At 37.1% G+C, this 27,262-nt stretch overlaps 4 protein-coding genes across 5 annotated transcripts in view; 2 read left to right on the top strand and 2 right to left on the bottom strand.

The window, feature by feature from the left end:
- Window positions 1-23,378, bottom strand: part of mks1 (MKS transition zone complex subunit 1) — a 24,990-nt gene extending 1,612 nt beyond the window's left edge. Inside the window, exons 1-16 of the mRNA XM_016666166.1 lie at window positions 23,374-23,378; window positions 22,426-22,431; window positions 8,262-8,432; window positions 8,012-8,106; window positions 7,815-7,887; window positions 7,500-7,604; window positions 6,941-7,049; window positions 6,804-6,860; window positions 6,604-6,646; window positions 6,462-6,524; window positions 5,645-5,715; window positions 5,498-5,567; window positions 2,971-3,078; window positions 2,498-2,631; window positions 1,830-1,912; window positions 525-622 (exon numbers count right to left, since the gene is read on the bottom strand). Of these exons, the coding sequence (XP_016521652.1) occupies window positions 525-622; window positions 1,830-1,912; window positions 2,498-2,631; window positions 2,971-3,078; window positions 5,498-5,567; window positions 5,645-5,715; window positions 6,462-6,524; window positions 6,604-6,646; window positions 6,804-6,860; window positions 6,941-7,049; window positions 7,500-7,604; window positions 7,815-7,887; window positions 8,012-8,106; window positions 8,262-8,428 (1,276 nt within the window). The 5' untranslated portion in view covers window positions 8,429-8,432; window positions 22,426-22,431; window positions 23,374-23,378. The remainder of the gene's footprint in view (window positions 1-524; window positions 623-1,829; window positions 1,913-2,497; window positions 2,632-2,970; window positions 3,079-5,497; window positions 5,568-5,644; window positions 5,716-6,461; window positions 6,525-6,603; window positions 6,647-6,803; window positions 6,861-6,940; window positions 7,050-7,499; window positions 7,605-7,814; window positions 7,888-8,011; window positions 8,107-8,261; window positions 8,433-22,425; window positions 22,432-23,373) is intronic.
- ccdc15 (coiled-coil domain containing 15) overlaps window positions 1-27,262 on the top strand; it is a 59,660-nt gene that overhangs the window by 21,026 nt on the left and 11,372 nt on the right. The window lies entirely within an intron of this gene.
- On the bottom strand, window positions 13,883-27,262 carry LOC107834578 (uncharacterized). The gene is made up of 2 exons (XM_016666169.1): window positions 25,937-27,262; window positions 13,883-15,937 (listed from the first exon to the last, which is right to left on the bottom strand). The coding sequence occupies exon 2, from the start codon at window positions 15,925-15,927 to the stop codon at window positions 15,001-15,003; it is 927 nt and encodes a 308-aa protein (XP_016521655.1). The 5' UTR covers window positions 15,928-15,937; window positions 25,937-27,262; the 3' UTR covers window positions 13,883-15,000.
- Window positions 17,737-22,001, top strand: zw10 (zw10 kinetochore protein). Its single transcript, XM_007542273.2, has 9 exons — window positions 17,737-17,950; window positions 18,512-18,646; window positions 18,724-18,825; window positions 18,899-18,976; window positions 19,917-20,076; window positions 20,237-20,389; window positions 20,893-21,090; window positions 21,180-21,316; window positions 21,394-22,001. The coding sequence occupies exons 1-9, from the start codon at window positions 17,846-17,848 to the stop codon at window positions 21,637-21,639; spliced, it is 1,314 nt and encodes a 437-aa protein (XP_007542335.1). The 5' UTR covers window positions 17,737-17,845; the 3' UTR covers window positions 21,640-22,001.

Below are 27,262 nucleotides of genomic sequence, written 5' to 3'. Positions count from 1 at the left end.
TTTAAGAGGTAACATATGTTCACTTTTTGTGCTTGAAGTCTCCAAATGACAGAAACACCTCAACTGGTCTCACAGACCCCACAAAGAGGAGAGGAAACAGAAAAACTAAATTCTTAAATGGACTGAACTTATATAGCACTTTTCCAATCATTTTGACCACTCAAAGTGCTTTACACTACAGTCACAAACACATTTATACAACATGCAGATCAGTAGGCAGTTTGAGGTTAAATGCCTTCCGCAGGGTCATGTAGCAGGAGGAAGCTGGTATTGAACCTACAACCTTCAGATCTCGAGACAACTACTCTACCCACAGAGCCACAGTCACCCATAAATTCTTCTGTTTGATTAAAATGAAATATCACATAGAAATCATCTCTGAATAATTTGTGTCATCTCTGCTGTCTTTGTACTGACTTAGAAAAATTCTAACCGTTTACGACATACATGGAAAGAGCAGTTTCAGCAACCCAACCACAAATTCCCTAAAATCAAAACTGAAATTCAACGTCAGCAGTTTTTACCCAGAATGCTGCAGACCATTCCCTGCTGGCTAAAACCTCCGAGGTGGTCGACCACTTTCTGTCTTCTCTTCTTCAGAAGAGCAGCGTCAGCAAAGGCCCTGAAACCAACAAACCAAATATGCACACATTGAACCAGACATTCAATTATTCATTGGTAAGATTAAAGTGTGTATTGCATATAGGAGTTAAATCTGACATTTTGTCATTTTATTTAGACTTTAACAATTTATAAATAAAATAATAATAATAATAATAATGTAAGACTTTTTTTTCATCTGCATGCTTCTAAATCTTCTCTACTATGTGGAAAATATTTTTCTAGTATTTCAGTGAGATGTTTATTTTGTCACAAATTGAATAAAGTGAGTAATTTCTTTAGTTATTGAGTGATGATTATGTTTGCTGTCTTGCATGATTCGATGTTCAGTTTTCTTCATGTTAATGGGTCAGCTGGTAGAGCATGGAGTTAAGTCAACAAATGTCAACTTAAGTAATCTGTTTTTTAAAAGCTTGTACATCTTTGCATATTTTTTTTACATTTCTTTTCAACTTGTCATTTTTATATATGACAATTTACAAATACACTTTGTAATTATGTGAGTTTGAATCAAAATTTTTCTTGTAATAAAAAAGCCCACCACCCTTTACAGCCACCTCAATAAAAATTGTAAAATATCTCAAAATAAATTCATTATTTATTTACTTTTGGCAATATATTTTGACACAGAACATTGTAGAAAAGTCACAATAGAAACATTTTGAAAAAAACATTGGTCAAAACTTTATTAACACTCCAATTCACATAAACCAAATGTTTATTAAGCTATTTAAGTATGGGCCACTTATTTTTAAATGCAAATGTAACTTTCAGTGTCCAGGAACTTGAGTAATTTTTTACAATTTAATGTTTCCCTGTGGCATTAATATGATGTAACACCCATTTCTCAAGTAGACCAAAGTTCAACTTGCAATGCAAACAGGTGGTAATGGTATGGTAATGGAGTTTTTTAAAATCTGCAAAGCTCACTGCTGCAGAACTGCAACAAAAAATGGCATCTCCATGACAACCACTGGACACCATCTCTCCTACTATCCTTACTGTGAATGAATGGCGTTTGCTGAATGCTAATGGGAACAGAGCTGGAGTCATGTGGCTTAGTCAGATGAGAGTAACATTCAACTAGTAGCAACAAACAGTCTATGTAGGCCCGCTTGACTGAAATAACAAAATTTTTAATATAAAATGTATTAATCAATTGATTCATTCTTTTTTTTTAGTTAGTTGGATGTGTGGAAGGAGCTCACCTGGCTTGTTGCATGCAGTGCAGCCTGAAGGTAACACTTCCTGTGGTTTCAGTGCAAAAGCCAAAGCGACTCAACCTCTCTCCCTGAAGCCAAACACAAACATAACATCTAAACAATGAGGGCTTTAAATCTTTCTTTACTTTTGCAAATGTCTGCATTTGTCTTTTTGAAACATAGACACTTTTAATTTAGAGACAAGCATAAATGTCACCACCATAACAGTTTTTATTAAAACTAGATGAAAAAAGGATATGTTTAGGAAAGCCTGTAGATCCACTTCAATGTAATACGTAGTCATTTTCCATAAAATAGGATATTTTATGGACAAACAATTAGGTTTGTTTGTCAGATTAAAAGTACATTTTAAAACTAACAAACTTTTAGCAGGTGTTAAACACACTTAACTAAGCCCACATTTCTGTATTAAAAAGTTTTTCATTTGTCTGATGTAGTATTTTAATTTTAAATGTTGTGTTTTCAATTGCTGAAAGCGGAAAATGATCATGATCAACAGAAATAAAAGCTTGAAAATAACAGTCTTTATGTAGTTAATCTATATAATGTGTTTCACTTAGTGGCTTCAGTTACTAAAACAAATGAACAGTAAATGGAAGATATCTCATATGATGAACTGGACTCCATGTGCAGTTTACCAGTTACAAGTCTACCTTAAATGTCCCTGGTACTCTGACGTAGCTGTTGTCTTCAAGTTCTGCAGAACCTCCGATAAAGAAGCGCCTCAAAGCAGAAACTGTCCCGGTCTGAACAGGCCTCCATGTGTGACATGTCACTGTGTGTTTACCTTGCACATATGCAACAGACATTGCAGACTATTAGAACAAAACATTTCACATCTAAATCATATTTTGCAGTAGTTCATTCGTGTTCTGACCTTTAGTTACCAGATTAATTTATCATATGTAGGTTTTATAATGTTGCACCATCAAGCCAAAAATAAATAAGTAACATTAAGTTCTGGTAAAATATAAGCAAAGACTTTCACAAGCTAGTAAATGTAAAAACAAGAGAGAGAGAGAGAAATTTCACAAATCAAAAGAAAAGACTGATCTCAAAAATAGGAAAAGTTATAAGTTTTGTAGCTTCAAAACCTCAGCCCCAGTTTTTAGTGGAGGATTCATACCAGGCTTGGCGGGAAACAGTAGATACCCGTAGCCTTCAGTTCGGTAACGCTGCCAGAAGTCAAGGGACAGGACTTTGAAGTAAAGCACCGGCCACTGGGGAATTAATTCTGAAATAAAAAAAAGAAGTCTTATTTTTGATATTAACAATGGGCTGCACAGTGCTGCAGTTGGTAGAACTGTTGCCTTGCAGCAAGAAGGTTCTGGGTTCAATTCCCAGCCCTGGGTTTTCCGGTTTCTTCCCACAGTCCAAAAACATGACTGTCAGGTTAATTGGCCTCTCCAAATTGCCCCTAGGTGTGAGTGTGTGTGTGCATGGTTGTTTGTCCTGTGTGTTTCTGTGCTGCCCTGCGACAGACTGGCGACCAGTCCAGGGTGACCCCACCTGGAACGTTAGCTGGAGAGGCACCAGCAACCCTCCTGACCCCACTAAGGGACAATGGTGTAAAGAAAATGGATGGATGGATTATTAACAATTATTAGGTGTTTCCGTATGCTTTGAATTTGGCTGGCATATTTGCTGTTAATACACTGAATTTTCTAAATGAGGGACAAATAAAGGAGTATTCTACTCTATTCTATTCTATTTCAGGTTGGTCAGTCATTGTTTTATAGTCCAGAAAGATGTAGTGAAATTTTGAACCTTTTTAGGACCTTTTATACTACTCTGGATATTTTTTACATGAAAACCTTTTCTTTGTGTTTGAAAAATAATCACCATATAAAGAATGTGTATGACTCCATTCTTGCTGCAGCAGGGTTGAGAATAACCTTGTAATTGCATCAAAGTCTAAAAAACAAGATCCTGAGCATGGCTAAAAAGTGCGAGGCTAATAATTCTCTAAAAATAACTTTAGTTGATGTTTTCTGTGAAATTATACATTTTTCTCTTGATTGCTCACATTATCTTCTTCACCTTACATCTGAAATTTGATGTAAGCAGTTATGATAAAGACAGATTTGTAAGAGAACATACAAAACTGCTTAACTATGTTTTATATTTTCGAGTAAATAAATGAAGAGCAAGCATATCAATAATATCCAGATATCAAATCTACATTATCTACAAAGGCAGTTTTTCAACAACATTAAAAAAACAACAACTTTGTTTGCATGTGAAGATGAGATGCATAAAGAACAGAATTTTATTTAACAGAACATTTATGTCAGTGTACATGGGGCAATACTCCTCCATGGTTTAAATCAGTGGTCCCCAACCTTTTTATTACCGCGGACCGGTCAAGACTTGGAAAATTTTGCTGCGGCCGGGGGAGCGGGGCTGCGGGCGCGAACCGTCAGATAAGGCTTCTGCATGTTGGTGTTCCCGCTAAATCCTGATTTGGGTTGTCTTGGCCTTTTTATCGCAGCCTGTGGGGTTTACACTGACTGGGAACGAGAATACAACCTGCTGAATGTGACAGGTAGCCAATCAGAAAGCGCAGTGACGTCAGAACAGAGGGGAATCCCAAACAGCTGACATATCACGCAACTGAGAGTCTGGTGGATATCGGAGATGATATGTGGAAATGTTTATTATTACATGTAAAGGTCATTATTATATATGTTTATTATGTTTATTCAGTTAAAAACGTTAACTATGAAAAAACAGTCGCCTCCAAATCATAGTGCAGCAAATAGAGCGGCTGCTCCCGTCATCTTTTATCCGCCGCCTTTTCTTTTTGTTACGTCTTTTATCTCTTAAAATGACTCCACAAACTGTCACTGTTGCTTCTACATCGTCATCCGCGTTTGGTCATTCTAAATTCCCATATGCTATGTTGGGGGTTTTACTGGATTATCCTCTGGAATCGCGATGTTCTTGTCTGGAATCGGTTCGTGTGGTGTGTTGCTCCAGCCGTGTGGCTGAACATGAACCGATCGAACCTGTTGNCTCCCGTCATCTTTTATCCACCGCCTTTTCTTTTTGTTACGTCTTTTATCTCTTAAAATGACTCCACAAACTGTCACTATTGCTTCTACATCGTCATCCGTGTTTATTTATTCTAAATTCCCATATGGTATGTTGGGGGTTTTACTGGATTATCCTCTAGAATCGGTTCATGTGGTGTGTTGCTCCAGCCGTGTGGCTGAACACGAACCGATCGAACCTGTTGTACTTTTATCAGCTCTGTGGTCACAGAGGTTTGGAGAATCGGCCAACAATTCTTAAATCTTGCCGTCCAAACCAGACTTAAGACTCACAAGCTCTACTCATCTCCTCTCGACCACTGCCCAAACGCTCTGACTCTGGTTGCTATGGTAACGTTTACATATCCCTTCAAAATAAAATATAGATGCGCCACATCTGTAACACATCAGTGTTGGCGCGCAAGTAACCGAGAGAATCCGGTTAAAGGATTTTCAAAATAAAAGATCTTCCAGACTCAAATAATACATAAAACTGTAATATTGAATTATTTCTTGCGCGGCCCGGTACCAATTGGTCCACGGACCGGGGGTTGGGGACCACTGCTTTAAACCACATTTTTGTGTTCTTTATGCAAGAAATAAAATCAAAGGGCTACTGACCTTCGTTTTCTTTTTCACTCATGTAAAAAGCCTCAAAGCTGAAAGGGTAGCTGAAGAACGCTACATTTTCCTGTTGACAGATTTCAAATGACAGGTTTTAATACATTTCCTCTGTAATTCTCTAAAGTTAATAAATAAAGTACACACCTTCCCCAAAGATTTGGTCCTGCAGGTCTGAGTAACCCCTGACATCGACTGGAACGGTAAACTGGACCAATCTTAAACACATACCAAGTAAAGAATGCAGCAGATAATTCAATATTTAAGCAAAATCTTTCACATGTGGATACAAAAACAGAACTGGGCACAGATGTTCCTAGGAGTCTGCCATTTTGTGAAAAAAACAAACAAACAAAAAAAAAAAACACTAGCCACTGAAAGTTTAAAGATGGTCGTCATGATCATTAAGGAAACTGTATTTTTGCACATAAAACAGCAGAATCTAACCGCTAAACACAAACACACAAAACAATTAGTGAAAGCTAATGCTAACCATTAAGACAACTGTCTCTCAGTCTGTCACACATCTTCATCTTCTTCCAGTTGACGACTACTGGTGTGAGACTCGCAAACAGCAAAGTCCTCCGTTTTTGATTTTGCTACATATTATTACTTTACCATTCATACAACTTTTCTAGCTGTATGAATACGATGACTTCACCAAAAACATCTGATGTGACATAAAGTTAATTCAAGTCATGAAAATGGGTAACGTTTTCTGGCAATAACTGGTTTAAAAGACTCGTAAACCTCAGCCATCTTGAAAATTTACCTTCATCCTGAAATCTAAGTGGCTAATGGGAAATATTAGAAAACACATAAACCTGAGGGGTGAGCACAGACATTTTTATGCTTGTATCCAGATTTGAATGATCTTTGCAGTAATATGCTGCTCTAAAAGTAACCTGGTAAAATTAAACCTCAATACGATCAAAAACAAAAATACATACTATATGTGACTCACTATTTGGCAATTCCATGAAGAAGTTGATGTACAAGTTATCGTATTCAAAGTTGTTAGCCGACACTGGAAAGAAGAAAGATACATGGGAGTTTCAAAGTCTAAATGTGACTCTCCATAATAACATCCAAACACCTTTCCTCACCTATCTCTCCATGCAGCAGGTAACGTAGGATACCTACAGGAGGCTGTAGGACAAAGCACAGACAACATTTAATCTACTGTAATACACTAATTTTGAATCAATACCTTCAAACATTACAAAATATTTTTAAAGTTTGGACCATATGGCCTGAACTGTTCAATCAACAACACAAGCGTTTGTTCTGATAAAATGTCTTTTACCATTTCAAAGTCCTGTCCTACAAGGCTGTTGAGGTACTCTTTGTGCCTGTTATACAACTGCAACCAAACAAAGGAGAATGTATTAATATATTGGTTGTTTGACTCCATGCAGCACATGAACACAAATAATCTCATACATCTTTGTACATGATCTGCTCTCTCTCTCGCTCCTCTGGTTTCATCACTCTGGATGCGTTCTCCAAAGTTAAGCGCCACACTTCTCTCTTCTCGCCATTCGTTACAATCCTGCAAAACAGAACAAGCATCACTCTGACTTTTAGCTGATTGACTTAACATTGTTTCTTCAATGAAATTCTCAGATTTTTTATTTGCTTTGCTTTGCAAAAGTATTCATGCGCCTCCTTCCACATATTTCCCAGGTCTCCCACATGGCTTGTAGCATGGTGGGTTCTAAAACTTAGTTGACTACTGAAGATAAGTGGTTGCAATGGATTTAATTAAAGGGTACCAGACTAAAAAGGGTGGATACAAGTGAATGTCACAATTTTTCAATGATTACTTGTACAATTTTAGAAAACCATTCTTCATTTTCCTTCCCCTTTACAATTCTGAGCTACTTTGTGCTGGTCCATCACAGAAAATCCCAGCAAAACACACTGGAGTTTTTGACAATATGTAGAAAAGATTAGGGGGGATCCTCCATGCATTTCCTTTTGCTATGATGTGTAAACTTGCCTGTAGGGCTCTCTGCCTTTGTTGAAGTTGGGTTTTACAATGATGGTTCCACTACCATCGGTTTTTATGGTTGCCAGCAAACACTCATTCTCTTTCTGGCCCAACCTGAGACAACGGGTGCAAAGAATAGGAAACAATATTCGCAATAGGCACTCTCAGTAAGTTGATTGGTGAAAAGTGGTGATGGTAAAATCACTAAGATACTTGAACTTGAAACATATAAGTTTTCAAATATGATGAACATATCTCATAGTCTTACTTTCCAGGTGGGCCCAAGTCACCCATGATGTGCATGGTCTGCATGGCATTATTTACCACATGACTGCTCTTGACAAACTCATCTGTGGGATCCCAGTTGATGATTCTTGACTTAGTGATGCTACTATCCCTGTAAAAATAACAGATATTTTCGTAACATTGGACTTTCCATATCCATTTTTTTTTTCAGGCAAAGATTTGAGCATTCTTTTGTTTAATCATTTTATGTTTGCCTGCACTGGATTTTCACCTACATGGTGCGCCTCTCTTGCCGTCTGTTTCTGACACTGGCCATCCTCTCAGCCAGGAAGGTGGGACTTGATTTGGTCGCGGAAACCAAGTCATTGTGCTGTTTTCAAGATGGAAAATAAAGACAAGATCAAAGCCATCAATCAAAAATATCAACTGGATGCAGAGATGCAGTTAAAACTAATTCGAGATAACTTCTGGAAGAGTATTTCATTCAATAACAATAATAATAGAAAGATAAAAAACAAAATTCACCAGTTGGTGGAGTGAGAAACAGTTGGTGTATCGATCGTGATCAGTGTATGTGAAAATTCTCTGATTGCGTCGGCCCTTGGCCTTGTTGATAGCCCTGATTTCTGCGTGATACTGGCGGTCCAGCGGAGTCTGACAAGCTGCCTCGTTCTGGAACAGTTCCACTTCATACTGGAACCACAGACAAAAACTTGAGGTAGGATGTAAGGTCATGTGGAAAAAAATTGGAGACCCTATGATAGCATGTGGTTTTTATGACATATTTGGAGACTGTGATATTTAAGATACATGTCAGCAATACTGAGTACTATAAATAATCAAGAAACTCAAGTCAATGACCATAAAATATTTTGTAAAATGCAATAAAAGTGACGAGGACTAACCACAGCTCAAGAGTTTAAGTAGGTTTAAAGATGTCTCAATAGATACTCACAAGTGGAGAACATTTAAAATGATTGTCAACATGCCCAGTAGCCCAAACAGTGGTAGTTTGGACACCAAAACAGAGGACATGTTTTGTATAAACCAAATACAGAATAAAAATGTAAAAATGAATGGATTAGAACTTAAGGGAAATCATTGAAGTAGCAATGAAGTTGATGACGCACAAAAGATGGAACATGGATTAAATTATAAAATTACTTTGATTAAATTACACGTTTTTGAATTTTAGAGACTCTTTACAACACAATTTGTAATGTGTAAAACATGTAGAATATTTGATCTGCATGAAATGGTCCGTTCCTGGTTAGAGCACTTGATGGTGACGATGTTCAGCAGAAGTAAGTGGAAGACAAGAATGACTGTGGCAGTTACTATGCTGCTAAGAAAAATGATAAAATCAAGTTTTCAAAAAATAGAGACAGAGAGAGAAAAAGGTGAAAGTGTCAATTTTTAACCCAGTTTTTCTCCAAGAGGTGGGTAGACTGTGTGAGATTATCAACCATTTAACATAGTTAGCTTAGCTACAGACTACTGTTTGCCTCCTTTTCACTAGCATTTAATGAATTAAGGAAAGAAATTACCAACGTATTCATATATTTAACTTGTCCCTGTTACCACTTAACAACAGATAACTCAGTCAGCAGCAACTCTAACCCACGTCCATCCTGACCCATCCTCTAATAAGTGAAATTAAAGGTGCAGTATGTCACTTTTATTAAATTTTTTTTTTACATATTTGTTAAAACTGTCATTATGTTGTGACAGTATGGTATGAGAGATTATCTGTGAAAAATCTATTTCCTCTGACTTCTCCCAGTGCTAGAAACAACCAATCAGACACAGGAGAGTTTTAGTGCTGTCAATCACAATCTCATTTGGTGCTGCTCATCCTCCCTCCCCTCGCTCTGTGCTCTGCTGCAGCTAGCACAGTCTAGTTAGCATAGCTACCAATAAAGCAGACAAACATTTTTCCTGTAATTATAAGTTGTTTTTCCACCATTAACACATTTAGCAATGAGTGAATGAAGTTGATTGACAGCACTAAGACCCTCCTACTGGTTCTGATTGGTTGTTTTGGTCAGAACGGTGCATTACTTTAACCAGTAATAGTAATTCAGGAAGGAGATGGAGGAGATTGATTGTTTTCACAGATTAACTGTCTCATAAGAAACTGCTACGACATCGTGACAGCTTTAACTAATATGGAGAAAACATATTTTTTATTAAAGTTATGTACTCGAGCTTGAATAAAATGCAACTACATAGCATTTTTTGAGAAGTCTGGATTGCTTTATGTGTATTTTGCACGTTGCCTATGACTGTTGCTCATGGGGAGACATTTCAGTATCTAAAACTAAAAGAAAATATTTAAGCAACCTATTTTGCATACTGGATGTGGACTGTTGCATGTAAAATTAATGATCAGTAAATATTGTGTTAGCATCAAAATTGGACCAATGAAAGCAAGGCAGTTGCAAGCCTTTAAAATTGTGACGCTTTTGATGGGTCAGACAGACTCAAAAAAATTGTAACAGCAGCTGCGTGGGAAAAGGGTGAGACAATTAAATTTTTTGACATGGGGCCCACAATTCCTGGCGGCACCCCTGTTTACTAGACCAGTTGTTGGTTTTCAGGGACAAACACACTAAACCACTAAAACTNGATCAGTTCACTTAATGATATTAGCGATTAGGTTATGTATTCAGCAAGTACTTTTACTTTTAATACTTAAGTATTTTTAAAAGCCAGTACTTTTTTACTTTTACTTAAGTAAAATGTTAATGTGGTACTTTGACTTGAGTACATTTTTGACTGTGTATTTGTACTTTTACTTAAGTAAATTTTTTGAGTACTTTCTCCACCACTGGCTGTAGCCCATATGGGTTTAACAAGCCCTGAGTGGGTTTTCAGTGGGAGCCATTCCTGTAGGAACAATGGGGTCTTTTTCTCACAAGTGAATTACATTCATAGATATGCAATCTTAACAAACCAAAGTACTAAATGCTTTAGCACAAAACTTGTGTGTGTGTGTATATATATAAAAAAAAGAGATGAAAAATTTATTTTGGTTAAGGCTTTTATTTAGTAATTTGAAGTTTTTTTTTTTTAAAACTCTTCAATTAAAAGAACTTTAACATGGAGGAAATGATGCCAGAACAAGAAATGCAGTGGTAAAAAAATCTACAAAATTATTCATATGGCATATGAAAACAGAAACTAGTGTACTATAACATTTATAAACGTATATCTGTATAACAAATGTATAAACATATGTATATAGTTACATATCTAGATAACTATATCTAATTATGTAGATGACTAGTTATGTATCTCTATATATATAGATCTATAGCTAGATATTCAACTATATCTAGACATCTATATATTACACAAAACTATACAACTCTTTCACACTGTTTTTGGCAAACATTTTTATAACTTATATGCCATACTTCAAAGCTCTTGTACGTCACTGCAACTGTCCATCTTGGAAGACCTGCCCACCTGAATCCGAGCTGGCAGCCTCCCTAGTCGTTCTAGTTTTTCTGTTTCCACCACGGTCACGGGCTCCAGTGAACCACTTTGAGAGTGCCTTTTCCACATCTTTGTGTGTGATTCCGTGGATGGATGCATTTCTTTTAAGTGCCCCTAAATATCAAGCAGAAGTAGAAATTGCATTAGTGTTTTACTTTTAGTACATTGTAACATTAATGAGATCTGCATCTTCCCCTTTATGGGTCAAAAATGCTTGCAGAGATCTTCCAAAATTAAAGCACTCTCGAGTCATTATTATGTACACATTAGAGATGTGCCAATCGATCGGCCACCGATCATAATCGGCCGATTTCCGTGAATAAGAGTATGATCGGTGATTGCCAATCACGATCACCTGTATCTTTTTTAACCTAAAAGATTACTAAAAATAAACAAAAGGCGTATGACAACCAAAATAAATTAACAGATGTATAAGAAAAAAAGTGAATATAAAAACTGATCTTTACCATATACAACATCAAAGAGACGCAGGTCCCGGAACTTGTGTTTCCCATGTCGCCCAAAAAGGTTGAACTGGAGCGCCAATTCAGGTGACATGAGGAATCGCATTGCTCGTCGTACTGCATCATCCAAGGATGCTCCTCCAATTTCTGCAACCATGGCAACCTAAAGTATAATGACAGTTGCAAAACATTTTAAAATCAGGATACAACATTTTAAAATCAAACACATTTAGTTGTTGATTGATTTGTTATCGTTTCACACATATATAGCTTATATGTTTACTTTTATACATGGACAAAATGTCAATTGTTAATGTATGTATCAATTTAAGCAACAATAAATTTTGCTGGTAAATACATTTCCAGAAGTTACTGTGATTAAATGTTTTGAGACCATTTTCAAATAATATAGTAGTAAATAATGCAAGAACACATTCTCAAAGATTGTTCAACTTTAAATTCTAATGAACAATGAACACTGCAACTGGAAGACAATTTCAATATCCAAAATAAACAAAACAACACAATTAAATAAAATGAATTGTGAAGTCTTTGTAAGCAAATGTGTACTTCAGAAAATGGCTAGTTGAGACCCAAACACCAGACTGAATATTTGTCAAGCAATTCTTGGTAGAAACAGAAAAATGATAAATCATGAAAATTATTTGTTTTAATTTATCATGTGGTTAGTTGATTATTTGCTTACTGCAATTGGCCTAATTTAATGTTAATTTTAAGGAACAAAATTTTTACTTACAACTCCAGACATGAAGTCTGAGTCACTCAGCTTTTCATTCATGCCCAGAACATCATTGATTGTACACATTGGCAAAACGGCTCCCTCAGGCGGTTCAGCCAGTGGTGAAGCATTTTTCTGTCTCAGTAAGGTATTCAGCAACTGTCCATGTACTTTGAGTTTCTTTGACCTCCTCAAGGAGCATAACCAGTCGTGTAAACATAGCCTCTCCCAAGCTGGAGCTGCTCCTGCTCAATGAAGTCCCAGGACTTGCAGAAAGACTTACACTGGGGCTTCTCAGATTTGGAGTTGGTGCTGTGCTGGGGCTTCTCAGATTTGGAGTTGGTGCTGTGCTGGGGCTTCTCAGATTTGGAGTTGGTGCTGTGCTGGGGCTTCTCAGATTTGGAGATGGAGCTCTGCTGGGGCTTCTCAGATTTGGTGATGGAGCTCTGCTGGGGCTTCTCCTCCTGTGCACACCGAGACTATACACTTTTGAGGCAGATCCAATTGTGCTAAGTTCCAAGGGAGGAGAAGGTGGAACTTCATTCTCCAAGGAGTCCACACTGTCTTCACTTGATGAAAATGTGCCCCATTTTTTGGAGGATCTGAAATGATAAATCAGAATTTAACTTGCAAAAGTGGTAAAAGTTGGTTTAAAAAAAAGCTGAGGTCTAGTGAGCAATTTAACTAGGATTTATTTCAAGTTTATTGTGAGAGATACAAAAATAAGATCTAAACAAGATCCAAAGGATAAGAAAAAGCTACAGCTGAACCTATGAAAACCAATAGGGAAGAAAGTCAAGAAAATAGTAATTTAATTCATTTAATGTGGCAAAGTCTACAGTAAAGCTCACAAGCATTAGCATTTCATCTTGAGTAGTTTTCCATTCTTACAAATATGTTGTTCCTTTAAGCTCTGAAGGATTAGGAGGAAAAAGTAAAGCGATGAGAACCAAATGGAAAAAAGAATGGAGAGCAGCTCAAATGACAACTAGGAAGAAAGAAGATCTAGAGTTTTGTTACATATGTTCCTGTTCCACAGTACCTTTTACGACGCTTTTCTGGGATGTCATTATCCGTTTGCAGATCTGATGTTGCTTCTGCCTTCACAAGCTTTCGTCGTGCTTCTACATAGTAGTCTTTAGAAAAGAATTTTTTTTAAAAAGTATTAAAACATTTGTAAATCTAAAGCTCCTGTTTTCAAAATCTTCATATAAGTAAATGTTTGTCACCTGCATTTCCAAGAACACGCACACAGCATATCTTCCATGAAGCATCTGGCTGTAGTTGTTGCTTTACTGCCTTAGTGACATTTATACCAAGGCCTGCTGGCCAGAAGCACTGAACCTTGGATTCGTCTGTAAACCAACATGATGGGATAATATCCACCAACTTCTTTCCCTCTGTTGACTCTTCACTGAATTCCACGATGCTGAAGGACATGCTGGAAGTTCATATTAAGTCAATTAGTGGTCATGTAACTGAGGAAAGACAACATGACCGTCCCGCAAAGGAAGGAATACCAGTTTTTTGGTCAGGCTTGTCACTGGTACACCATAAAGATGGTCAGACAGTTGCATCACAGTTCTGATTCCTAGACAATATGAATCGATAGGGTATCTGCAGAAACAGTCTTGTTGTTCATAAAATTGACACACAGTGTACATGACTCCAGAAAACAACTGTATTATATTCCTTATTACAGCAACTTTGCCCTCAACATCAAAACAGTTGTCTCCCACGGAACATGATATGACATTTCCCTCATGTCTGTATTGCCTGAATTGCATGCGAGCAGGAAAGTCTGGGAGAGTTGGACCACATGAATGTGGAATTTGAGGTTTACTCCATCTTCCATCTTCTCCCAGAATGGGCTTTTCAGCTAACCGCCGGACGACTTGTTGGCGAGGGTTTTGGGGTCTCCGTACAAGTCGCTTCAAAGTCCCAAGATAATTTTCAAAGGGAAAACATGAAATATTGTCCAAGGCACCATATTTTCTAGCATCATCTGCTAAATGTATGAGACAGTGGGTGTTGTAGACTAAGTGTTCTGTTCCATATACCTTTGCAAAATTGGCAACATAACACCAACAATTTTCCAGCATAGTCACAGTATTTACAGCACAAAACAGGACTGAGAAGAATTCTCATTGCTATTGAGAGCAACAGAAAGTTGTTGTACATTTGTGCTGATAGTCGTCCTTGAAGAACCACTGGGCCAGTGTACAACAGAAATTGTCTGAATTCTGTTGCCTTCCATTGACTGTATTCCATCAGTGACCGTGGTTTTCTAGAAAAATTTCTTGGAAGGTGACCTCTGACTGATTTCAAGTGATGCGAAATAATGGAAATGGTAACTGCAGACAGACGACACCTTAAAGGTCCTTTGATCCACAAACTTATAACTTTTTTAACATGTCCTAAACAAACTAGATGCATATAGTCAAGCACAAAGCTTGACACCATTCCTATGCCAAGCTGCTGCAAGGGTGAAACTCTATGATGGTGGTCTTCATCTGTCAAAAGTTCAAACGTTTCATCTGTTCGCAGAGGTGCTGTACAATCAGGAAACACAACCTTCTTTATCCATGTAAATTCCATGCTCTGTACAGTGTTCACAGGAGCTGTAGCCAGAATGACTTTTGATACATTTAAAAAATGCACGAGCAGGTGCATCACAGATAAAGGCATCTGGAAGTGCAACATTAAAATGTTTTCCTCTGTAATTCAAACCCTCTTGAGTTACTGATTTCAGGTCTTCAATAAACTCTTTTAAGTATTTTGTGACACAGTCAGGCTTGGTCACACCTGCATACAAACCAACGATAACAACACCAGACTTTGGAAATTCCTTAATCATGGCCAAAATAGGCCACAACTCCATTTTTGAGCTTTTGAAGAGTGGTAAGCCATCAATGTTCACCCGGAGAGTTAACGTATCAACTGAAAGATGAGAGTCATTTAACAACTGTAAAGTTAGTGCCTTAGCCAGACCAAAATGATAGTAAATACCATGTCCCATTTCTTTCACTTCACAGGTTTTGGGAGTTGACAAAAGACTTCTAGAATCCTTGGGTAAATCCAAATTATAGTCCGCTAAAATATGTAGCAGCTCTGTCAATGCACTGTGTGAGATATTTCGATTTGCTGCCCAATCAGCGAGCTTAATTTTAAGTTCACATGTGGGATCAGTTTCTTCAGAGGTGCTGTTGAAATCCATTTCAATGTTACTGGCAGTACATGTTCTTCCAGCGACTGATTGTTCTTCATTTTCATCTTCGAATTCTGCATCAGACTCTTTTTCGTTTTCACTCAAATGAATCTCAAAGCTCCTCTTTTCACTGGGAATCTGATTGTCCACTTCAGAAGCACAATCCAAATAAAAACATGTGCCACTTTTGACCTTGAAGTCTTCTAAAAACTTTAAATGCTCAGAAACTTTGGCTTTAATCCGTCTTCTTTTTGTTCGAGTACTACAATAGTAATCCATTCTTTTAATTCTGTAAAACACAAACAAAGCACACTTTTAGATGGCTATTTACTAAAAATATGAGAGAACACTTGTCTAAAGTCTAATTTTGTCTTTGCCAAATACTTTTTTTATTCAACAATGATTAATTAGAAAAATTTTACGATTAAGGTATTTCATGTGTTAGTTGAAATTTAAAAGATGATAAGCAAGGACAAATTGAGTTTTCAGGATGTAAAATGGTATGGAATTAAAATTGATATTTCACAAGAAGTGTCCCACCGATAAGACAACAGCCCTGAATCATAAAATAAACGCATGTATGTCTTAGGTGTCACTGTTTTTATGACACTGATACAACTGGTTGTCCAGCACAGTTCTTATTACTCAGTGCATTGCTCATTCAAATATTGGCAACAATTATATAAATAAAGTAATGGCTTCATTAAGTAGTTAATTAGCAAAATCTAGAAAATAACAAAATTTTGATTATACATTTAAAAATTGTTTCAAGATTGATTTGTTTCTTTTAGTCAAGGGATTTTTATTTATTTTGAAAATTTACAACGACTTCCATGCCACTCTCACACACAGCACTGAGAAATATTGCATTTGTTTCTATGAATGGCTTTTTTCTACAGATTGCTTCATTTCTTCAGCCAAATTTGAAAGCACATTGACAAAATTACTGTTAAGCTCATATACAATNAATAAATAAATAAATAAATAATAATAATAATAATAATAATATATTTTATTTATATAACGTTTTTTTAAATCTCAAATACACTTTACAGGAATCAAGTACAATTACAAACAGAAAATGTAGGTACATCAAACAAAATCATAACAGGACATAATAATAATAATAATAATAATGATGATGATGATGATGATGATGATGATGATGATGATGATGATGATAAGGCATTACAAAGAAGAAGAAGATTTTGAACAAAACATTTATTCACAATGATAAAGTGCAAATACAATTAAACAAAAATATCACATCAGGACAAGCTTAAAACTGAATTAAATAAGATGCTTGTTAAATGTCAGTTCTCCCCGAGTTGATATATTGCACAAAATCCCAGTGAAGCCCCATAGCTGCAGAAAATCCTCCATATGCCCAGCCCAAGAACAATATTAGGAAGAACACTTTAGCGACTGCCAAGCATGATGGTGGCAGCATCACATTGTGCATAATGATGCAGTGGAAAAACTGAATAGAACAAGAACCATACTTCCAAATCTTTTACATCTAATCCTCAAATCAACAACTACCAAGTTGAAACTTGAAAATGGTTGTTCCAACAAAATCACAATAACAATTGCTGGATTTTCTAGAACAATATTATGATTGGACCAGTCCTTTATGGTGCGGGCACACAAAAAACAAATATAACAAATACAAACAACAACAACTAAACAGGACAATATTTAAATTAATTCCTTAATCAAGCTAGCCAAAGAGCCACTTGCAGCTCTGGACCTTGAGGTTCAGACTTGGTTTTGGAAGCAGACTGACATAGACTTCTGAAATGGCATCAGCATCAAACTAATGAAAATGTATGACGATAAAAATGTTGGTGCGTCTGTATGAACTTGTATAATTTGGCCCTCACATGAATTAGGATTTACAAAAAAATTATATTTACGCACCCAACTCTTCTTTTAAAAGATAGTTGTTGTTGGTTGTGTAATCATTTAATCTTTGACAAAGAAAAGTTCAAAGGCATTACAACAAGCCCAATTTTAATGACATTTATGCCAAAGATGAGCGTATCTGCATACTTTGTCCAATAGGGGGCAGTAGTTCACCCCCAATCTCCACCACAGAAGAAGCAGAGGAGGCGGGTTGTACTTAGCGCGGGTGGACTGTTACAGTTCTGCTGATGTGTCGTTGTGTTGTACAAACATTATAACATTACTCTGTAGTATGGCTTCGTTTGTTACCGAGGTGCTCGCCAGCTCCGGGAAGCTGGAGAAAGAGGACCTGGCCAGCAAAATAAGCAGGATGTCCCGGAAGGTGGAAGATACCAAGGTAGTTTTTTCTGACTAGCTTTAGCAGCTGCTAACATTAGTGTGAAATAAAGTTTGAACGTTGATTAGCTGTGAACACCTGGCTGTTAGCTGAGCTCCGTTGAGAGATTTTAAGTAACAATCTCAGAAAGTAGTCATAGCGTTATTTAACATAATTCAGTACATCGGCAGGACTGCCATGATGTTATAAAAGGTAAAAAAAACATTTTGTTAATTGTCTGTTTGGGTGTCCTTGAATGCAGCTTTTTCAGCCTTGCTGTAAAAAATGTAGCACTTCACACTATTTCATTAGTTTTACTATATTTTTACATTTAAACAAATCATTTTCTTAAAATGTAATGCAAGTATTTGCTGAAGAGGCAATTGAGGTTTTACAGATACTTTGATCATATAAACTACCGTAGTTTCGTATGTCTTTCTTCCTGAAAGACCAGATTTGTAGAGTGAATGACAACGACCTTCACCGACATGGATGGAGGCTTCATTCAACTTTGTATTTCTGTTTTAAGACTGCTGATGCACTAAAGTCCTGTTGATCAAATTTCTCTGTGCTCTTCTGCAGGAGGAAGTGTGCGACATGATAAACAAAAAGTACAGTGAATTTCTCCCAAAGCTTCAAGCATCAGAGGACCTGATGCAGCAGGTTGATATGGTCTCTAAAGAAATGGAAACTCTTAAAAACTGCATTGAGTTTGAGGTATAGTTTAAATTTAGTTCAAATGACACTCTATTTGCAGCATTGCGACTATTATGCTTTTCCTTATGTGCATTTAGGTACAGCAGAACATCCATGTGGCAGTGAATGAATACATTAAGCTGAAGCAGCAGCTGGAGAAGAACACTGTGATCATAAAAATGCTTGAACATTTAAAAGAGGTACATGGTATTTGTTGAGATTTTCTGCTGGATGTTTGATTCATTTTACTAATATTATTTTTTTGTGATTCAGTTTCACAGTGCGATGGAAGACTTTAACAAAACACTACAGGAGAAAAAGTATGTTGATGCTGCCACCCATCTGGAAAAAGTAAGATCTGCTTTCCTTACATACTGAATTAGATTAAATGTTTAGATGGTGATACAATTGCTCAACCTGTAGGCATGATTTGTTTGCAGGATTATGAAAAATAAAAGCTTCTTTAATCCAGCTGCAAAATATTTGATAAAATTAGCTGATTTTTGTTTCTTTCTTCTTTACATTTTTCTAAATAAAAAAAGAAATTAAAGCTGTTCCAGACTCTCCCATCTTCTACAAAATACATATTCCAAAGTTTTCACATTCAGCTCTTTTCATTATTAAATTACATTGAAAGGACATCCCTTATTTCTGCTTGCCACACCACTACTTTGGTTTTTAAATTCCTGGTTGATAATCTGACAGCTAAGTGCAAGTTGATTAAAGTCACACAGTGTTTGCTGGGTTTTTCTGTTCTGTGTTGTGCACAGACTGTATGAAGCCATGTTTCTCTTTATGTTTGTATGTGTGTTAACTTTTAAGGCAATAAATGCCTAACTTTAAAAACTTAATCGCTAATTATGTTAAATTTTTAAGCTTTTGATAATATTTAAATTAATATCTAATTGCTTCATTGAATTGAAAAAAAAATCAATGTCAGCGTTCTTATTACAACTAACATCATTAATTAAAGCTCGTCTTAAAACCCATCTATTTTACTTTGCTTTCAACTCTAGCGGGATCTAGTTTTAAATTGTAAGTTTTTGTTTTTAAACTGTAATTTTTTATTTTATGTTTTTATTGTTATGTTGTGTTTTGATGTACAGCACTTTGTATCAGCTGTAGTTGTTTTAAAGTGCTTTATAAATAAAGTTGGTATGGTATGGTAATTAAAATGAATTCCCAAAAGGTAAAAACCTTTTCATGTGAATATTGAGATTACAGTTGCCAATCATAACATTTTTTTTAACTAAATAAGACATTCATGTATATGGATCATCGACCTGTACAGGCGAGGAAAAACGTGGATTCACTGAAGGATTGGAAAACATCCCAGGTGCCTCTGCTTAGTTCCCTGAGCTCTGAGCTGACAGTGCAGAGAGAGAATTTAATTTACCACCTGGGAGACGAGTGGAAGCGCCTCGTCATCTGGAGAGTACCGTCCACAAAGGGTGAGACATTCTAGTTAGAGGTGGTCTAGTGGGAAAGAGCTAAGAAATGCTCTCTGTTTAAATATTTCCAATATTTACCCAAACTGTTGTGCACAGTTTCGAATATACCTGTTTGACTATCTGTGTAGCAGTGTAGTGATGGTTGAAAGTTTTTCTTTAGAATCTGCAGGTCCGAAGACCTTCCATAAGGTAGAGCTGGTGCTGAGTGAAGCCTGCAGTAAAGATGTTGAACAGAAGCCAACCCCCCTGCTGTGCTCCGTCCTGCAAGCTCTAGCAATCCAAGGAGATCTTCAGAACAAGATCAAACTCTTCAGTAAGAACAAGCAACGTTTTAGAGTTCTCTGTATGTTTATGCAAGTTTGGATAAGCTTGGAAAAAGGAAATGGAATGTAAAAATGCAACTCAATTCAGGGAATGTATGTATTCCCTGATCATCTGGTCTAGACATATTCGTTTAAACCAGCTATGTTCAAAGTGTGTCCCGGGAGCCACCTGTGAAATTTGAAATTGTTTACTTCAGTCCTTGACCACCAGCCAAGAGTGGGAATGGACAACAAAATAGGACGCTACTTGTCTTAACATGTACATCTATCTGTTTGCATTTTTCAGTCCTATTTTCTCCATACATCCTTTTATTCTTCCATCTGTTTATCCTTCTTTCTGTTTGACTTTAGTTATTTTTCAATAAAGTAGTTGCTCGACAGCTGCAAATGTTCAAGTTTGGAACTTTGACTAGAAGCTGTGCTGATGAAATCTTTTTATTTTGTCTTTGTGTTGCATATTCAAGCTCATTTTTCTTTCTTTCTTTCTTTTCAGGTCAGGTGCTGTTGAAGAACATGCTGAAGCCGCTGGTTATGTACGCATCCCTTGAGCTTATTGTATCTGAGCAACACGGCGAGGGAACCATTTTGGGCCTGGAGTGTTTAGAGGAGGAGAACAAGAAGCGATCCACTCCTTCTCAAGTCTACAAGAAACTACTGCTCTTGTTAAAGACCCTACACACACACCTGCTGGGTAGAAAAAGGCATATAATGGCATTTTATTTTTTATCTTGAGATAGTCTTAGGCTAAAATCAAATTGCTGTTTGTTTTTTTCCCCAAAGATGTTTCCATTGGAGATAGAAAGCTCTCTGCTATCCTTGGAGAGTTGATTTGGGAGGAAATGTCAAAGTGCATCATCCATGACTGTCTTGTGTACTCCATACCCACCAACAGCGGCGAGCTTGAAAGATACAACATTGTACTTAACCAAAACACTTCAACTCTGCCTCTTTATTGAATCATGCTTTTGACTGAATCACATTTTCTGTGTTCAAGGTGATTAAAGAGACGGAGGCATTCGAGGAGGCTCTGAAGAATATGGAGTATCTGCAGGTCGATTCCACAGATCTGCTCAAATACGCCAGAGATGTCAACTGTCACTTTGCCAGCAAGAAGTGCAGGGACGTCATCGTAGCGGCGCGCAAGCTCATGACCTCCAAGATGCACAACACCGTTAAAGTATGTATCCATCAACAGTCAAGCTCAGGTCTGCACAGGGAAACGGAGGGTTACAATGTATGAATATAGTGCTGTAGATGCTAACGACTCAATTATAAGAGTTGATCATAATCTGCTGCTAAGGAACTCTTATTCCTTGATTATGAAATAAGAGTTGATAACTCTTAAGAGTTGAGAGTTAAACTCTTAATTATGGGAAAATGCACTTTATCAGATTTTAAACCAATTTAATAATCAATTAATTGTTTACTAACTGAACTAAACGGACTCAAAAAGAAGCAATATGCTGAAAAAAACCAACGCATTCAGAGCAACAATTAAGCCTAAACTGTACAAAGAAATGTATACATTAAGAATTTAAGATAAAAAAAACACCTTTGTATGTAAATATGTTTTACCATAAACTCCTCAAGTGGCAGTTTTAGCTTCATCTGGTTTAAAATCACTAAGGGGACTTCCAGAAGCAAATGGAGTAGACGGGTGCGTTAGAGCCTCTCTCCCACCTTAATTTCAAAATATTCCGTTCAAAACTCGTTAATCCGCTCACGGTTTCGATAAAATAATTTATGAACGGGAGGAGAAACATGTCAAGCCATAAAAAAATCGACAAAAATGCCTAAAGTTCAGGATAAAAGTGCCCTGGTAGCTAAGGCTAACACGTGCCTGAATCAAGCTAACGACAACGTGGCTAGCTCGGACGCTGAGAGCACTGGAACGAACATGGACTCGGAAGGAATTCTTAAAGCTATCGACGATTTGAAGACTGCCTTAAAGGGGGATAATGCAAAGCTACAACAAAATATTGACCATCTGGGACATGAGATCAACGGTAAGCTGGACAATGTTGCCACTGAAGTACAGGGCCTGGCAGAGCGTGTTGATGAGGCGGAGGCCCGCGTTCATCAAGTGGAGACCTGGGCAAAGGAGGCAACGGAGGCGCTGTGCTTCTGCATCGAACAGAGGAAAACACAGCTTAAAGTGCTTGATTTCGAGTCCCGTTCCAGAAGAAACAACGTCCGTGTATTTGGGGTGCCAGAAGGTCAGGAGGGGAACTCCACTACACAGTATATCGAAACGCTTTTGAGAAGCCAGCTACAACTACCGGAGGACCTGGACTTGAAAATACAGCGCGCACATCGCACTCTGACAAGTAAACCCCCACCGAGGGCTATTATTGTCAACTTTCTGTAATTTTCCATAAAGGAAAAGATCTTAAGAGAAGTGTGGAAAAAAGGCAAGATCCAGGTGGGCTCTTCAATTATTCACTTCGACCACGATTATGCTCCTGAGATAGTGAAGAAGCGCAGAGAATATGCTATCAAGAAAGCGCTCAAAGTGAAAGGCATCCGCTTTCAAACACCGTTTACCAACATAAGGATCCACTGGGAATCAGGAACTCGCACATATTCCAGCGCTCGGGAAGCCTACAACGAGCTGAAGAGACGCGGAATCCAGGTGGAGGAACCGGCGACAGCTGACGGTGTTTCTAGAGCGGAGTGGAGGCTCCGGGAGCTGCTGGGCTGGCAGCCGGTGGATAACAGCGGCGCTGCGGTGGCGCTGAGAGCCAAGAACAAACTACAGGATTTCCAGCGGAGCATGATCGAGAGAAAATAGGCAGAATAACATGATATAATGCAGCATTATTTTGACTAGGCTCTGATTTACTACTTGGTGGGAGAGGTCACTATTTATTTTTTTCTACGTAGGACTAATAGGATGGACGTGTTTTTTCCTAAAGGCGCTTCTAATGTCCTTTCTGGGCCCTCTCAGTTTGAGAGGGTCATGAGCGAGAAGAAGGAGCTTCTCCTCACCTTGGAAGTCAGTTTGTTACTGTTCTGTTTTGGATTCAGGGGCCAAATCAGTCAAGGTATTTATGTACATTATTGTCATATAATTTAAAAATTGCTTCCTTGAATGTAAACGGTTTGAATAGTCCAGTGAAAAGGAAAAGGGTCTTAGCCAAACTGAAGAAAGATGGGATACAAATTGCTCTTTTACAAGAGACACATATGTCTAAACAAGAACATGACAAATTTAAGTCACTTTGTTACTTAAACACGTATTATAGCTCCTGAGAAACAGTAGGAAGAGGGGGGTAATCACCCTGATTTCTAATTCACTGAACTTTGAATTGATATCTGAGAAGGGAGATAAAGAGGGCAGATTTGTTATTATAAAGGGGAGAATTGATAATGTTGTGGTCACGATAGTTAATGTATATGTACCACCAGAGAGCGACAGGACTTTCTTAAAAACGTTCTTTGACACCATTATCTCACTTAGTGAAGGAGTTCTTATTTGTGCTGGAGACTGGAACACAATCCCTAATTATGCTCTAGATACGACAAGCCATAAGAAACAAAAAACTGGTAGGTCAAAAGACCTAAATATCCTGATCAGGGAGATGGGTCTGTTTGATGTCTGGGGGGGTCTCCATATTAAAGAAAGAGAATTTACTCATTACTCTTCTACCCACAAAGTCCACGCCAGGATTGACCTGTTTCTGATGAACACCATTGATAGATCTAAAGTGAAGGAATGCTTAATTGGAACATCTGATATTTCGGATCACAATATTATCTGTTTGTCCATCTGTCTGACTAGTAGGCCTAAAACAACATTATGGCGCTTAAATATAGGTATTCTTAATAATAAATCCACAACAAAGGAGATTAGAAAAGAAATAACTGAATGTGTAAAAGACAATAATAATGGGCAGGTAAATCCCACCTTAGTCTGGGACACAGTCAAGGCAGTAATGAGAGGGAGACTAATTTCTAGAACTGCTTACCTTAAAAAAATAAGGTTAAAATACGATGAACTGGAAAAAACATTGAGGAACTTGGAACTAAAACAGCAAAGGACTAACAATGGAGAATTTTCAGAACAAATAACAAAAACTAAAAACAAAATAAACGATATGATACTTGAGGAACTTGAGAAAAAATTAAGATTCTGCAAACAAACATTTTACGAATCAGGCCCAAAAGCTACCCGGATCTTAGCCAGACAACTTCGTAAACACCATTTGAAGCATTCGATTACCAAAATTAGAGAATCCTCAAATGGTAATTTAACCTATGACATGAATAAAATACATAAAACCTTTGAAAATTATTTTAAAACATATTCTGCCCCAAGATCAGTTAACATAACTGTCTATTATTGTCAGCAGATGTGTCATTGTTTTCTTTTGGTATTGCAGATTGCTGCTGTTGCCTATTATGCTCCCACAAACCATACAGAACCACAAACCGTGCAGAACCAGAACAGCATAGTTCCTTATTTTTATTAGCGTACTGGGCACAGCCTTAGGACGGGGTTGGGGCAATGCGGGATTTGTTTTTCTTTTTTTTCTAACATTATTTTGTGTTACTTTGTGTTTCTATTAATCTGGTTTGCATTTGTTTTGGTTCCAATTGCTTCTAGTCTTGTCCTGGGTTTTTGAGCCTTATTGAGTTTTAAATTAGAATAATAAAGTCTATTTTTAATATTGTAAAAGAATGTATAAATAAAATATATTTTGGTATACTACTTCTGTTTCCTCATTCTCAGCCAGACCTACCTGGGTATAATTAANCAGGAAGTTTTCTTTCAGTAACTCTGGATTGTTTATTGTAATGGAACCTGTATTTGCCTTTGAATGTTAAGGTTTATACTTGAATTTTTTGGCAATGTTGAGAGGTTTTATTTTGGCTCTTTGCATTATTTAGCCTCTTCAGAGCCTTCATGTGTTTTCAATCTGTTAAAGGTAGTATTACAGATAGTACAATTTGCACAATGCCTGTTTTGTTTTTTTCTTGGAAAAAGTTATTAAACACAAGTGTTATTAAATACCATTAATTTAATGGTGAATTAATGAATTCACCATTAAATTAAGGTGAATTCATGGTTCCTTTTCCACATAAGGTAACAGTAGTGCTTATGATTAAAAAAATAATAATTATGTGATCGGTATCGGTGATCGGCCCTCATGGGTGACCAGAATCGGAAGTAAAAAACCTGATCGGCACATCTGTAATTACCTTATCATTTAAGGCATTATCGATTAGATCTTTTAGAGTGACGAAAGCAATAACTTAACCGTTGTCAAATGACTCATCTTTGAATTCATACTTTAACTCTAAAGGTAAACATTCCTGGGGTATCACTCTTCAGAAGCTGCCTATTTTGTGGCCTATTTTGGCCATGATTAAGGAATTTCCAAAGTGTAATTTTGATATTGATTCTTTTATTTACTGTCAGTTTGGCAGAAATAGTCATTTGTACATAAACCTTGCCTTATAAAATGGTTATAAAATTGCAAGAAAACATGTAATTCCTAAAACCTAGATATTAAAATCACAATGTATTAATCTACCTTTTTCAAATCTTTTGAAGGTGATCTTCATAAGTTGATGCTCTTGAAGTCTGCAAAGAAATATAATTTTATTAATGCAGTTTATATAACATTTGGGCTTTTCAAAAATAATAATAAAATATTTAAGGCAAAACACCCTTTGTATAGTTTAATCACTGTAGTCATATATTGTAAACACTGAATTTCACCAATGCAATTATCCTCATTTATATGATACTGTGACAGGACCAAGACAGTAGTATTAATCTTCAGAGTAGTTTAGAAAACCACTAATAAATCACTCCTAAAATATTGCACATATAAAAGGACAAGAGCTACACTTAAATATAAGTACATTTCACATAGTCCTAGCAAAATATTGCAAAAACATCAAATAGAAATTCATCTTTCAATCTTTGATTCAGGCTTGGCCACTGAAGACTACTCTATAGACCACAGGTGTCAAACTTCACTCCTGGAGGGCCACTGCCCTGAAACTTTGCCTCTGCTGCACCACACCTAGAGTAATTAGATAATTAGCAAGACTTTGGAGAACTGATCTACACAAAGAGGTGATTAAGCCATTTCATTCCAGTGTTTTGAGCCTACATGTAAAAACTGCAGGATAGTGTCCCTTGAGGACTGGAGTTTGACACCCGTTCTATAGTCCAACACAAAAAAGTTGCAGATTGAAACAAACTCTGACAGAATAAAACGCTTTAAAAATATTTACTACTATGCCTTCATTCCATTTACAAAAAGCTTTTATGCAAAATATACTGAAACCGCATGGGCCGCATATAGTGTTGCCCATTTCTGTCCCATTCCCAGTTAGCCCACAATAATGATGAACAGAGTCCATTTAGCCAAAATGGACTGACAATGAGTCCCATTTTAGGTTAACCATATGGGCCTCATGTAGTTAGCCCAGATAAAACCCATGCCCATTCATCATTACCTATAGTCCACAACGAAACGATTCAATGCAGTTTCATTAAAAAAATGCACGCATGGGTAGATCCCAGCCAAGCCAGCGTGCATCTAGCCATGCATGCTGGCTTAATTGGCTGTGAGAAAGATTACTAAAAACCAATGTACATAGAATGAAAGCAAAGTAGTTGGTTTTATCGTGTCAAGATACTTTAAAACAACCTCCGCTAGAAACTTAAGATTGATTAGTGAATCGACTTTATTCTGCCGCTCAAATTAACCGGTGGCAGCAACATGGCGCCTTAGCGTATTTGACAATGGTATGGCCCAGAACAGTTTGAAATCGCTCTGCATCCAAATATTCTTACCTTAATGATGGCAGGTGACTTGTGTGTGCGTGTGTGTGGGTGTGTGTGT

This window comes from Poecilia formosa, unplaced genomic scaffold, assembly GCF_000485575.1.
Source record: "Poecilia formosa unplaced genomic scaffold, Poecilia_formosa-5.1.2 Scaffold671, whole genome shotgun sequence".
Taxonomy (NCBI): Eukaryota; Metazoa; Chordata; class Actinopteri; order Cyprinodontiformes; family Poeciliidae; genus Poecilia; species Poecilia formosa.
This window is presented reverse-complemented; position numbering and strand designations above follow the sequence as displayed.